The sequence below is a fragment of the Danio rerio genome, chromosome 6 (assembly GCF_049306965.1).
Source record: "Danio rerio strain Tuebingen ecotype United States chromosome 6, GRCz12tu, whole genome shotgun sequence".
Classification (NCBI taxonomy): Eukaryota; Metazoa; Chordata; class Actinopteri; order Cypriniformes; family Danionidae; genus Danio; species Danio rerio.
This window is the reverse complement of record NC_133181.1, coordinates 19247834-19263235: the sequence shown is the minus strand read 5'-3', so window position 1 is coordinate 19263235 and position 15402 is coordinate 19247834. Positions and strand designations below refer to the sequence as shown.

At 38.3% G+C, this 15402-nt stretch overlaps 1 protein-coding gene across 28 annotated transcripts in view; it reads left to right on the top strand.

The window, feature by feature from the left end:
- Window positions 1-15402, top strand: part of tns1a (tensin 1a) — a 108296-nt gene that overhangs the window by 57418 nt on the left and 35476 nt on the right. For 15 of the 28 annotated variants that reach the window (XM_073953970.1, XM_073953979.1, XM_073953969.1 and 12 more), the window contains 9 exons: window positions 1731-1853; window positions 2326-2390; window positions 2479-2562; window positions 6001-6113; window positions 6237-6297; window positions 7114-7189; window positions 7331-7460; window positions 7558-7626; window positions 7710-7826. In XM_073953970.1, the coding sequence (XP_073810071.1) occupies window positions 1731-1853; window positions 2326-2390; window positions 2479-2562; window positions 6001-6113; window positions 6237-6297; window positions 7114-7189; window positions 7331-7460; window positions 7558-7626; window positions 7710-7826 (838 nt within the window). Of the gene's footprint in view, window positions 1-1730; window positions 1985-2325; window positions 2391-2478; window positions 2563-6000; window positions 6114-6236; window positions 6298-7113; window positions 7190-7330; window positions 7461-7557; window positions 7627-7709; window positions 7827-15402 lie in introns of those variants that run through there. The other 13 variants (XM_073953974.1, XM_073953990.1, XM_073953975.1 and 10 more) reach the window with 4 other exon arrangements.

Below are 15402 nucleotides of genomic sequence, written 5' to 3'. Positions count from 1 at the left end.
CTTACTAATATTGAACATTATAAATTCTATTCTAAAGCATATCACTTACAAAAGCTAACACATATTCTAATATCATATATAAATCATATAAATAGATAAATAATGAGGCTATTTATTATAAAATTAAATGTAATTTTTATTGTTCATTAGAAATGAAAAAAAAAATCCTACATTAATAATAATACTATCAAGTAGTATGTTGTTTATTAATTATTATTATTATTTTTTTTGAAAAGTCAACTTTTACAATTTAACACATGTAAACCACTGCATAAAGTTCTAACCAGCAGGCCCATGTCATATACAGTACAGATATTTAATAAATAACCCCTATAAATGAAAAGAATTAACAAATGCTTTTTGTTTTCACAAGCTTTAGAGACGTAACATAAATTCCGCTTTTAAATAATAGGTCGACCTATAGCTTTCGCCATGAGGCTGTGTTCAAAATGACATCAATGTTTTCAAAGTGCACTGCGAAGGGAGCATAATTGTTAACGTAAAGATAGCTAAAACTGAACTGTAAAAATAGTTTGTAAGCACATTACACCTAAGAGAGATGACCTTAATGCCTTTTTACTTTTAATAATTCCAACTTTGAATGTTAGAATGTTCTAAATGAATAGGACCAAGGGGGGATAAGTGGGAATAGTACACAGCCAGGAACTATGTTTCTAACTATAACTCCAGAGTTGAGAGAGTCCTCAAGTTTGCGACGCAGTTTGCGAATGTTCGTTGGAGCGACGGATTTGGTAAAAGGCAAATAAACAAACTATGTTTGTATCGACGAAACTTGCAACCTTTGTTGGCTAACAATGGTTTTGGGAAATGCTCCTTTGATCAGAATTTTGTGTCAAATTATTTAGGTTTGTGGAAAGTAACTAAGTAATAAGTGAAGTTTATTCATAAACTAATTTCGAGAGGATCACGTGCTTATGATTTGATACGGCTGGCCCCGAATCAAGCTAATGTACGAACCACCAATCAGACTATTCCTAACCAGGTATAAATAACCAAACAACTTACCTTTAGTCATCTTCGTCTTGAAGAATCCCCCCTTCCACCCCATCTCCTCTTCTTTTGTCTACAGGGCAGCATAGCGGCCCAGTGGCTAGCACTGCGGCCTCACAGCAAAATGCCTCCGGTTCGGGCATCTACCCAAACAGTCAGCATTCTCGAGACCTACCCGAGCTCAAACTCCCCTCTCGCCCTGCAACGGGAGGGAGCCCCGGGCTCGAGGCTCTTATGAGCTCAGGGCTCTCTCCCGGGACAGCATGCCAAACTAGCTTATTAACAATCATCAGCTAAGTGTGAACTCTTGAATCTGGATAATGTACATCTAGTTGGTTGTTTTTACAGAATAATGCTGTCCAGTCTTAATCACATCAGGCTGCTGATAAGCCTGTCAGATTTATTCTGCAATGTGCATTATCCCTTACTTACTAAATCTTATACAAGTACTGTTCATTCTCCGGTGATGTTAATACATACATTTACTAACTAAAGGAATCGTGTTGTAGAATGTGACAAATAAAAAAAATTTTTTTTTAAATATATATATATATATATAAATATATATATATATATATATATATATATATATATATATATATATATATATATATATATATATATATATATATATATATACCTATGTATATATACACTGTATAAGGTGTCTTTTCTGCCAGCATGTGGTCTGATTTTATGCATGTGTTTATTTATGATAGGTGCTGGACTTTGGATGGCCTGATCATCATGCTCCCGCTCTAGACAAAATCTGCAGTATCTGTAAAGCCATGGACACCTGGCTTAATGCAGACCCTCACAATGTGGTGGTACTTCACAACAAGGTGATCATCATATCACGTCTGGTCTGCTCACCCAATATCCACCTCCTTCACCTTGCATGACTGTCTGGACTCTGGACTGATCTGCTGTTGTTAATTAGTATGCTGTAATTGGAAAGGAATTTACAATAAAGGTGATGTTTTATAATTTCATATTTATATTTTTATAACTCTTATTTAAAGTCATATGCTCACAGCTGAATAAACTGAAGGATTCTTGTGATCTCAGAAAACTGCTTTCTAGTACTTTTATGCGTGTTATCCACAACAGAGGACAAAAATGTGCAAGTCTTGTTTAACCATTTAAATTGTAGCTCCATATCCCATACAGAATGTGCCAGACTTCCTAAGCATTGTCTATTATTGCATTTATTATATTGTTTTTTGTTTTGAGATTTAGCGTTATTTATTCAAATTGGTGGAGGGAAAAGATGATGCATCAAGTACCTTGATAATTGAGCCAAATGTCTTGCAGGGAAACTGGGGGAGAACTGGTGTTGTGGTCGGTGCCTATATGCACTACAGTAACATATCCGCCAGGTATCTATTTGAAATATTTGGTTGCATTTAGTACAGAAAAGAAATGATAATGTATTTGGCAAAGTGTGTTTTGTGTTCATATTCACAGTGCTGACCAGGCATTGGACAGGTTTGCGATGAAGCGTTTTTATGAAGACAAAGCCATGCCTGTGGGGCAGCCTTCCCAGAGGAGGTGAGCAATGCATCACACATGCTTTTTTTGACTTTGCACCAGAATATCCATGCAAACTTTAAAATCCTAATTTTGTAATCAAACAAGTTACACAGAACCACGATGACTTCCTATTTTTGTGAGAAATAGGTCATTATGCTTTAGATGTTTGTGAGTCATTTCTTGTTGCAAAGTCTGAACTAAGTGCATGCTGCCTTATTTCAGTTTGGGGATTGAACCAGTGAGTACTTCCACAGTGCATGTCCTAAATCTGGAAGTAAAGTAGAAAATAATATAAATAATAATAACATTTTAATTACCTAAATTCTCTCTTTAATTTAAAAGGATATTTTATCCCAAAAATGAAAATTGTCTTCATTTACTCTACATTCATTTGTCCCAAACTTAAACACAAACGAAGATATTTTGATGAAAACCTGCAATCATTGACTTGCATACAGTGTTAGAGAATACAAAATAAATGTAACTGTAATTGGTTACAGTTACTGAAAAAAAATGTGTAACTAAATTACAGTTACTTATGAAAATGTTAAAGATTACAAATGGGTTACATCTAAAATGTTCTTTAAAATATGGTATATGTTGAATAATATTAATCTGTTGCTTTGCCTGTTTTTGACATGCACAATGCCTTCTGCTAAGGCCATTTATCAAAGTGGGGCTATTCTGATATAACTACATTCTCAGTAGTGTGGTGGTAGCGTCTCTACTTCCTAAATCAAATAGCTTTTCAGTAGCGAAGCTATTTGTTTTAGTCAAGTAGCACAGTAGCGTCCACACAAGCTACATTTACCGGTCACCAATAAGTGATGGCTCCAACATTCACAGAATTGTGAGGCCGGTGTATAGCTGATGAGAATAAAGCCATATGAGGGCGAGAATGACGATTTGTTCTTCTACCTGTTTTTCGGTGGTCGACAACAAACTTTTTGGTGCGTTACTGCCACCTTTTGCTCTGGGGTGTGTTTCCAAAAACTATTGTTAGCCAACTAAGGTCGCAAGTTGTGTCGTTACTAAGTTTGTTTATTTGCCGCTGCACAAATCCATCGTTCCAATGAACATTCGCAAACTGCGCCTCAAACGTCTATGCTTGCAACTAAACCTCTGGAGCTGTAGTTAGAAACATACTGTAGTTTCTGACTGTGTTCTATTTCCGGTTTTCCCCCCTATGCCCTAATCATTAGAACATTCTAACATTTAAACTTGGAACTATTTTTTTAAAAGCATTAAAGTCATTTCTCTTAGGTGTCATTTGCTTTCAAAGTATTTTTAAAGTTTAGTTTTAGTAATCTTCATGTTTACAATTGCGCTCCCTTCGCAGTGCACTTTGAAAATAGTCGTGGCTCATGACGAAAGAAGAAATAGAAATAGGTGACCTATTATTTAAAAGTTGTATATTACATCTCCAAAGCTTGTGAAAACAAAACAAAAATAGCATCTGTTAAGGGTTTTCATTTATAGTAGGTTATTTTATTAAGTATCTGCACTGTATATGACATGGGCCTGTTGGTTAGTAAATTTCTGGAGGGATTTACATGTGTCTAATTTTAAAAGTAGACTTTTTAAAAAATAAAATAAAATAATCAATATCCTACTCAATAATAATAATAATAATAATAATAATAATTGTCATCAACATTAATAATTTTATTATTATTATTAAAGTAGGGTTTTTTATTTCCTAATAAATATTAAATATTAAATATAATTTCTTAATAAATGGCCTAATTATTTATTTATTTATATGATTATATATGATATTAGAATACGTGTTAGCTTTTGTAAGTGATTTTTTTGTTTTAGAATAGAATATGTAATGTTCTCAATAATATTTGTAAAGGAAACATAGGCCCTATATGTGCCATTTACATATATTTCAATTAATATGGAAAGCGAGTGCATGTTTTAACCAAAACTAATATTGGATTTCATTTTAAATATATGTGCGTGTAAAACAATATCATTTGTACAAAGAAACAATGGGGTTCTTCTCTAAAGATGTTGTTACTCAGCCTAGTTTAGAGCATCATTATGGGCACTTTGTGTTATAACTAATGAGATTCAAATGATGGATTTGCGACAGAGAAACTAAGGAAGAAATTTGCTTGATGAAAAGATGAAAGAGGGAGAGGAGGTATATATATATATATATATATATATATATATATATATATATATATATATATATATATATATATATATATATATATATATATATATATTGAGAGTATACTGTAGTAAAAGGCTAAAGTATACTATGGTAATTACTATTAGTTCATGATGGTTACTAACTATACTACATTATGTAATGTAATTTATTATTGAAGAAATGTAAATATAAATATACAATATTACACTTATTCCTAAATACTTTCCTTTACTATAAATTACTAATATTTAAAAGTGTAACTTTTTGCTGTTATGTACTATAGTTTGTTTCTGTTTGGTACAGCATATTATTTGCAGTAAAACTTGATCAGAAAAAAATAATCACTAAGATACCATTGACTTGGATTTAAGTTGCTTCAATTTAAAAATGACAATTGCAAAAATAGCTTGGATGTGTGTGTGTGTGTGTGTGTGTGTGTGTGTGTGTGTGTGTGTGTGTGTGTGTGTGTGTGTGTGTGTGTGTGTGTGTGTGTGTGTGTGTGTGTGTGTGTGTGTTTGCAAAAGCCACAAATATCACCCTGCACAACCAAATAAAATTTTTATTTTTGTAACAACAGTAAACCATTTTTTTCTTTTTTCTTTTTTTTTTTTTTGATAAAAGGTCTGGTTGTGTGATGGCTGTACTTTATAATTAAATTAATATAATCTTAATTCAATTAATAAAAGATTTAGAAATTTTACAGTAATCAGAGTGCTACTGTAAGATCAAACCTGCTTGGTATAAATGTTTGAAAATTATTTAGTTGAAAATATCAATTTTCTAATAGTAATCAAAAAGTAATTAGATGTAGTAAGTTGCTTTACTTTTAGAAAGTAATTGATATGGTACTCTACTTATTACTTTTCAAATAGGGTAATTTGTAACTGTAATTTATTACATTTCCAAAGTAACCTCCCCAACACTGCTCACATATTATTTGTATTTTCCTACCACGCATGTCAATGGTTACAGGGTTTCAGCTTTCTTCAAAATGTCTTTCTTTGTGTTCAACAAAAGAAATATACACAGAAAGATTTAAAATTACTTGAGATTGCGTAATTAGTGAGTACATTTTCTATCACTTTAAGTTCCATTTGAGAGAATTGTATCCAGTTCATACTTGCATTCTCTCTGATCATGTTCTTCATGACTTGCTTTTAATTCATACACAGATATTTCATGTGTATTTTACAAAAGACGTTCAAGTATTAAGGCAATGGTGATCACTGAAAAGGACTTTGAAAAAACGTGCTTTTTTAATTTTTGCGAAACTTTGTATTTTTGTGTAGGTATGTGCAATACTTCGCTGGTCTCCTTTCTGGTCACATAAAGATCAATAACAAACCCTTGTTCCTTCACCATGTCATCATGCATGGCATCCCGAATTTTGAGTCTATAGGAGGTGGGTGCACATGCTGCTAACCATTTAAATCCATCAGTGCATATTATGTTCAACATTGCATATAAAGCTAGTATAAGTGACCGTAAAACCACTGATGTGTTTTATTATATCTAACCTTGTCAGGTTGCAGACCCTTTCTCAAAATCTATCAAGCAATGCAGCCTGTGTACACATCTGGAATTTAGTAAGTATGGCATTCTCTAATGTTTATGCTGAATTATGTTGTTAGGTAAAATGTGATTGTGATCATATTTTAGCTGAGACTGATGCACACATATATTTCAGTTTTTCAGAAATACTAAAAGCTACATATCTAGCATACTAATAACCATTTAAGTTATACATTATTTTGATGGTCCCCTTTAGATATTTTGTAAAGCAACTTTTTTAGCTGGCATGTTCTTGAAAATTTCTCTTTAATAGAATGCCTTGATACACCATTAAGCAGACAATATACAAATAAACAGTTAACATGTAATACAGATAACAAATAAACAGTTAAGATTGTTAACATGTAGTTGCAAAGTTAATTATAGATGCTTGAAGGAATGCTTTTTAACTATAAAATAAAAGTTTGATGGCATTTTACATTCTTTGGAATTAAAATTGATGTTTCTCGAATAAATTATTTGAATATGGTCAATGTCATCAAATCTATTTCAGACCTTTCTTTGTTTTGAAAACTGCCTGATAATTCTTTCCTTTGAATTAAAATTTGTATATAATGTATTTTTATCTACTGTAAAATTATCACTAATTTACCTGGCTGTTACTTTTCTATATTGTACAGAAGTAATTTGGATTTCTTTCTCCACTGTGGTACTGATGTCATTAATATGCAGAGCTTTTAGTTAAATTTTCATGTTCATGTTCAGTAGATGATAATATTTAAATATGCTAGTCATTTATTTAGCCTTAGTCTGAAGAATTCAGCATTGAGACAGCTTGAAGCATGCGTGTAATAACCCTTTTCATCATTTTTCCCCTTGGTGTTTAACAGTAATGTTAAAGGTGACAGTCATACAAGCATCTGTATCACCATTGAGCCTGGTCTGCTACTAAAAGGAGATATACTGGTAGGAACTGCAAAAGCAACCCTGTTAACACTATAAATACTGTTAAAGATGAGAGAAAATCTGCTATTTCTTTCTGTGCTACCCACCCACCCTATACATTTTCTTTTCTGTCCTCTTTTTTTCATATGCTCAAATCTGAAGCTGAAATGTTATCACAAACGATATCAAAACCCCAGTAGGGATGTGATCTTCAGAGTACAGTTCCACACATGTGCATTACACAATTTAGCTCTGGTCTTCACCAAGAATGACCTTGATGACACATTTAAAGGTTAGTGTCTTTTAGTTCTGCTATAAAGGTATAATTAAATTTTGTTTATGTTTTAATAATGAGTCATAACTTTAAAAAATCTAAATATGTGAATTAGCAGATGAGAGATTTCCTGAATATGGGAAGGTGGAGTTTATCTTTTCTTTTGATCCTGAGAAAATCAAAGGTAATTTCATTTACCAAATGTGTAAGGTCAGAAGTAAACAGCATACTTTTTCTCAAATCTGAAGCTCTTTTTGTCACTCTAAGGGTTGGATCATCTACAGAATGGACCTAGTGTCTCTGTGGACTACAACACACAGGATCCCTTAATCCGTTGGGACTCTTATGAAAACTTCAACAGGAGATGTGAAGACGTTAATGTTGGTAAGAGACACTATTCTTGCTTCACTGTTCTTGTTCAATATAATGACTATTTAGACATTTGTGTTACCCGAGCCTTATATATGTTGTTATATGTTTTTATGTGTAAACAGTTTAACAAAACTTAACCCTAAAGTGAACCTATTATGCAAAAAAACCCATTTACATATTTGATCCCTAATGCATTTTTAAGGTCTGTATAAACAACCAGCTCATAAAAATCCCACTACTTTAATTTTAAATTTTAAAAGACAGTATAGTATAGTAATCTAGAGCAGTGGTCCTCAACCACCGGACCGCGGGCTGGTACTGGTCCATGGATTAACTAGTACTGGGCCACACAAGGAATTATTAATTATTTCCATTTTATTTATTATCTATGAATGATCTTTTGTTTTGAAAAATATTTTATTTAGAAAAATGACCTTATTCTTAGCTTACATCTGGATTCGTTTACATCTACTTGAGTGCCCAAATTTAACCCACAAGCAGCAAAATGATTAAGAAACAGAAGTCTTTGGAAAGTTTCTTTGCTAAGTGAAAAAAGGCCCAGTGAAGGGCCCCGCAGACTGCCAAGGAATACATCCACAACCCATTTGTCAACAAATCAGATGGATCCACCATGTCTGTGCAAGAAGATCAATTGCTGAAGATCGCAAATGGCGGCAGCCTTTTAGGGGTAGCCGTTCGCATATTGCGTCTTTTTGTAGAGTTTGCGCAAGTTTGTTATTTTTTAATGGAGGTGCATGGCTTGCGGAGGCAAGCGGCAAGACATGCTCGCACCTTCCAGACACAAACAGTTGAATAAATGCCAGGAGAGCACCATGAGTCATGTGACAAGAATTGACTGATCAGCTTCAGCTTGTATGGAATATACACATTTCAGTAGATTATTTATCTCAGTCAAATACAGAACACCTAAACACTGGAGTGCTTTAAAAAAAATTTTTAGCAACTTACAAACCCCCGCCATACCGCATTGTTCTTGGAATATATTTATTTCTTGTACTATTTGATCAAGCAAATATATATATTTTTTAATAATGTTGTCTAGCAGCTGTATTTTAATAACTTTACTAACATATAGGTCAGGGGTCAGCAACCCGCGGCTCTAGAGCCGCATGCGGCTCTTTAGCGCTGCCCTTGTGGCTCCCTGAAGTTTTTTCAAAAATGTTCAAAAAGATGGGGAAGGTTAGTATATATTTTTGTTTTAATATGATTTCTATAGGAGGACAAACATTTTTTAACGTTTTCAAATGCTGTAAAAGTGTGTAGAATTAATATTTAATTTCAACATTTCTGTCAACGAAGATTTGCGTCATAGCCTGCGACACACGTTTCTATCAGCAGGGCGGGATGCCGGGCAGGTGGCTGTTGTAAACAAACCGGGACATAATAAAGCATGGAAAACCGTTCACAGATGGTGACTACATGAAGGAGTCATTCAACATATTAGAACACCTATTTGCAGACTTCAAAAACCAAACCAAGATAATACAAAAAATTAAAGATACAGTATACCTCTCTCCGCTAAGACAGTGAAGGAAAGGGCTATTAAAATGGCAGGTAACATCACCGATCAGCAAACCAAGGACATTAATTCAGTGCCAGCATACTCAATTGCCTATGATGTGACCGATATTCAATGCGCTTTTATGCAGGTATGTGAACTCTGATGGGCCGCAAGAAGAAATGATCAAATTAATATCACTGAAAGACCAGAGGCTGTGCTGAAGTGTTTAAATGACAACGAAATTAACACCAACCACCTGATTTCAGTGGCTATTTTATCATGAAGGCTCATTATTTATTTGTAGCCAACTTAGTCATTTTTATAGTAGGCTAATATAGCTACTGTAGATACATACAGCATGTGTTTCCTTCATTAAAAGGCTTATATAAGGCTTTACATTTTTTGCGGCTCCAAACATATTTGTTTTTTGTTTTTTTGGTCCAATATGGCTCTTTCAACATTTTGGGTTGCCGACCCCTGATATAGGTGAATATAGATGTACCCATATATGTGCATATATGTACATATAATATAGGACAATTTTATATATTTCACATATATCAGAAACCTATATCAAAACCTATATTAAAACATATATGTTTATATAGGTTCTTTCCATGTGGGGAAAAATGAAGAATTAACGTAGGCAAAGCACGAAATCATGTCAGACTTTGGATCTGTAATGTATGTGTGAAATGGGCTATATATATTATCTGGAATCTAAAAGTTCAAAATTGCGTTTAGAGTTCATTCTTAGCAATTCACATTACTAATCAAAACATTTTTTTATTGTTATTGAAATGTACAAAATGTATTCGAGGAAGATGATCTTTACTTTTAATACAATAATATTTTTTGTAATAAAAGAAAAAATTGTCATTTTGATTCAATATTTTTTTCCCCAAAAAATGTACCTGTGCACTATAAGATTGGTTTTGTGATTTAGGGTCTCATTTAATTAAAAGTATAATTTTTTAATGGCTTTGAAGTAAGCACACACATTCCCCTGAGTGGAAAGCCATCTGATTCACTAGTGATGAAAATGTCATTTCAAATGTTATACAAATAAATACACTTGCTAGACCAAGCTACGACTTGACTTGACTTGACCTGACTTGAGTTGAGTTGAGTCTGACAAAAATTGACTTGACTTGCTTGAGACTTGAGGGTTATGACTTGAGACTAGCTTGTTACTTGCACATGTGTGACTTACTCCCACCTCTGGTTAGGAGCGTGAAACATATAATTGGCCACAAGGCGCTTGTAATAAACCACCAGCCCAAGGAACTCTCTCAGCTTCTTTTTTGGTATTGTGTCACGGGCAGGCTGCAATTTCAGCAGTTTTATCAATTTGGGGTCACACTTTCCTGTGACCCAAGTATAAATCTACAGTACTTCTACTTGCCCAATCGCACACTTCTAAGGATGTGCCGTAAACCTGGCCAATCTCAGTTTTATCAGCACTGCCCATAGATATTGTTGATGTTGCTGCCAATCATTTTCAAATATAATGATGTGGCATACGCAAATTTCTGACAGAGGATTTTTTTCATCAACCTCTGAACAACCTGAATGGACACATGATGAATTGATGAAATCCGAAGGGCATAGTGAAGGTGATTTCCTCTTTGAAGAATAAAGTTAGGGGTATTTAGCAATTACCTTTTGTTAGATCCAATGTAAAGTAAAATCGAACAAGCCACCAGTCGAGCAACTCGTCAACGCATTGGATATGCACAGCATTTCAACACACTGATTAGCTTGATATTATCCACACAGAACCAGACCAAGTCATCCATCTTGTGATTTTTTTGGGAATCATAACCCAGGAGAAAACATGGAAGAGCGCTTCAGCAAACACTATTATCTGAAATGCTGTGGAGAGCGATCACTTCCAGGTACCACATTGCATAATCCAGCAGAACTAATGCAAAGTGGTGTCCTCTTGCAGATCTTTCCAAAGGCCCATTAAGATTCTTACCAATTCTCTCGAAGTGAATATCTAATAAAGATAAATGGTGCAATCTTGCTTTTGGTCAGGCCAGTGAATTTACCTGCTCACACACAGTGCATTATCTGCTGACATCACTGTGAATGACCGATCAAAAAATTTGGACCATGTGACAAATAAATGTGGCCACTTGACCCAAATGTCCAGCCATTGGGTTCAAATGAACCCCATAATTGGGTAGTATCTTGCTTGTCTGAGTGTCTTGGATAATGCAATACACCCATCTTTTTTAATCGCAAAAGATAGGTTAGTGAGTGGCCGGTCAGGCTGTAAGAGTTGCCCTTTGATCATCTGCACCTGATCTAAGGGATTTTTCAATGTGTTGTCCCATGACTGCACCAAGGGAAAATTCCCACTCTATAGCTGAATGAGGCTTCCCCCTGATGCAGTAAAGTGTTTTATGTGGGGAATAAGCATTAGCAGATAGTTTACTCCTGAACACACCTCACCAGGGCTGTGTGGCTCCCATCCAGTACTGTATCTTGCATCAGTCTTTAATGGATACCTAGCTGATAGGTATGCCCCCTAATACTCACAAGTATTTGATACAATGACGAGAGCAGGGACAGTTGCAGGTGAGTCCAGAACAAGGATCAAAGCCATGATCTCCATTAAGTATGGCTGAGCTTGTTAATCACCTTGAAGCAGTGGCACTGGACCCACTCCAATGTCCTGGCTGGAAGAAAAGTAATGAACTGCTCCAATACCACCAGATTGATTGCTTCGTCCACACTCGGACCACCCAATGCCAGCCACTAGTGGCAGGCTTCCGGAGCTGCTGTTCGAAAACAAAGAACTGGCCGCATTTCATCGAGATCCTGGGAGTGAAAGCGATGGTGTTGTCACTGGATAATGGCCCCCCTTATGTCATTATAGACCAGAAGGTTCTGGACTGCCAGTTGCTTTACTGCAATCCCAGCTTCACCCGGCAGGAGTGGGATGAGTCAAACTGGCTAGTTAACCACTAGTTTGAGCCACTTGTACATCCCGGAAGTGTTCAGGAGAAGCAAGAAAGGAGCGAAGAAACTCGACACAGAGGAACATTTACACCTCACTGCCAACTAGCGTTTTGGAAGTGTTAATGAAGACCGACAGAGACAGCGTGCAGAAGTATAAATGCACAGCCACGCGCGTTACATGCGCCGTGGGTTACGCCTGTCACTTGACGCAGAAGTATAAATCAGGCTTTAGAGGGTGAGTGGCAGATGAAAACACACCAGTCGAACATCTTCCAGAGCAGCTGAAGTTTGTCTATTGGGCTTCTACTAGCACCTGGAACCATTGCTCCTTTTCATTTCTGAGCTCCAAGAGTGTTTGATGTTGTTCATGATGTAGGAGCATGAGTGCATGGATGACTTTCACGAACGGGCTGCTGGACAGAGTCATCATTCTGGTGGCAATGTGTCTTTTTCTTCCTTGGACTAATGTGATAAAGTTCTTGTGAGGGTGAGGAAGAAGGCATGGTTGGCAATAAGCTAAGCTTTAACTTGTTATTGCTAAGAAACCCACAACAGTCACTGAACTGTAGAGGAACCTGGAAGAAAAGTGGACTAAGATAACAGTAGTGTGAGCCTAGTGATGTCCTGGTGTGCAGATGTGCTGAAGTCATTCAAACCAAGTGTCAGTACACTTCAAAACGTTCGAGGTTACTAAAGTAACCCTTCGTTCCCCGAGGAGGGGAACGGAAGCACTATAAGTGGATTTGATTTGTAAAATCCACGCATTGGGAGGATTCGGATCAGAAGCCGCTTGTCTGGAGAGTATTGAACGGGCCAATGAATGAAATTAATTGGCAGCGTAAGCTTGCGCAGGTGTGCGACATCTGCAATTATCTCAGCATATAAGCACACCTGAAGCCAGCAGACGCCATCCTTTTAAGCTGAAGAGACTTTCAAACAGCTAAGGGACAGTCATTATGGCGACGGAGTATAGTGCTTCCGTTCCCCTCCTCGGGGAACGAAGGGTTACTTTACCTTCGGGGGGAACTTCAGCACTATAAGTGGATTTGATTTGTAAAATCCACGCATTGGGAGCCCATTGAAAGCGCCATAATGACTGCTCCTTACCAACACCCCCGATGAGGAGATAGTCAAGCAAGCGTGACGCACCCACATCATGGGGGGCGCGGTCCTCCAACGTGTCCCTGGCCCTAATTTATCCTACTTCAACAGAAGTTTTACGGATTTAGATATATTTTTTGGGAAGTCGTGAGCATCTAGATAATTCTAGGAAATACGACAGTACGTTGGGAAGCGTGCAATCCCGATAGGGAGGACGCTGCGGAGGCCATCCGTTACCCAAGGGGGGGATAGATGGCAGAATTTACATATGGACTAGCCCTAAAAAGGGGGAGTACGCATAGCAAAAGAGTGGTTAGCAGAGAGGGAAGACACGGGTCCGCCCAGGGGGGGGGACTTAACCGTGGCGGAATAAGCATATGGGATCGCCTAGTGGGGATCACGCATAGCAGGCACCTATACCCAAAACGCGGGCTGACCAGCGGGCAGACCTACAACGTAGTGGGCCAGCAAGTGACTCCTCCGCTGAGTCAGTGCTGGGGGCCACGGAGGAATCTACAGGGCTCACCTGACGGGGAACTTTACTGACAGATAAAAAAGGCGCACGTACCTCCGTGTTAGGGAGAATGGCGCAGCAAGCGTGTTTCAACACCCTACCGAGTTGTCTCCTCAATCACCAAAGGGTTACCTAATACCCTTGAGGAAACCGGCTCCACTCGCAGATTGTAAAACCTTGCAAATGTGTTGGGTGTCGCCCAGCCCGCAGCTCTACAGATGTCTGTTAGAGAGGCGCCGCGTGCACGCGCCCAAGAGAATGCAACGCTCCGAGTGGAGTGTCCACGGGGGACACGGCTGACCTCGACTCGAATAAGCGAGTGAAATGGCATCCACAATCCAGTGGGATAATCTTTGTTTTGATACGGCACTTCCCTGCTGCCGACCGCCATAACAGACAAAGAGCTGCTCAGATGATCTAAAATTCTGAGTACGGTCCACATAAATGCGCAGAGCGCGAACTGGACAAAGTAAAGAAAGGGCTGGGTCTGCCTCCTCCGTGGGCAGCGCTTGCAGGTTCACTACCTGATCTCTAAAGGGGGTGGTAGGAACCTTGGGCACATAGCCGGGGCGGGGTCTCAGGATGACGTGAGAGTAATCCGGCCCGAATTCCAGGCACGAGTCACTGACCGAAAATGCCTCCAGGTCCCCGACCCTCTTGATGGAGGCCAACGCAACCAGCAGAGCTGTCTTCAGGGACAGAAATCTTAGAGATACTGATTCGAGTGGCTCAAAGGGATCGGATCGCAGACTCGTGAGAACGAGGGCGAGATCCTAAGAGGGCATGAGAGGGGGGCGAGATGGATTAATTCGCCTAGCACCCCTAAGGAACTGGATGACCAGGTTATGCTTTCCCACGGTGCCGCCAGCTACCGCGCTATGATAAGCGGAGATGGCGGCCACGTAAACCTTGAGAGTGGAGGGCGACAGCCTGCTGTCCAACTTCTCTTGAAGGAAAGAGAGCACAACACTAATCTGGCAATTTCGGGGGTCTTCTCTGCGAGAGACGCACCATTCAGTGAATAGACTCCACTTCAGGGCGTAGGCGCGCCTCGTGGAGGGGGCTCTAGCCTGAGTGATGGTATTAACCACCGCAGTCGGTAGGTTACCCAAGTCTTCCTCGCGTCTAGGGACCACACGTGGAGGTTCCAAAGATCGGGGCGAGGGTGCCAGATGGTGCCCTGTCCCTGAGAGAGTAGGTCCTCTTTCAAAGGGATCCGCCGGGGGAGGGCCGTCGCGAGGAGTGAGAGCTCTGATATCCAGGTCCGGTTGGGCCAAAGGGGCGCAACTAGCAGAACCTGTTCCTCGTCCTCCCTGACCTTGCACAGAAACTGCGCGAGCAGGCTCACTGGGGAAACGCATACTTGCGCATGCCCCGAGGCCAGCTGTGGGCCAGTGCATCCGTGCCGAGAGAGCCCTCGGTCAGGGAAAAAAACAACTGGCAGTGAGCGTTCTCGGGGGAAGCAAACAGATCGATCTGGG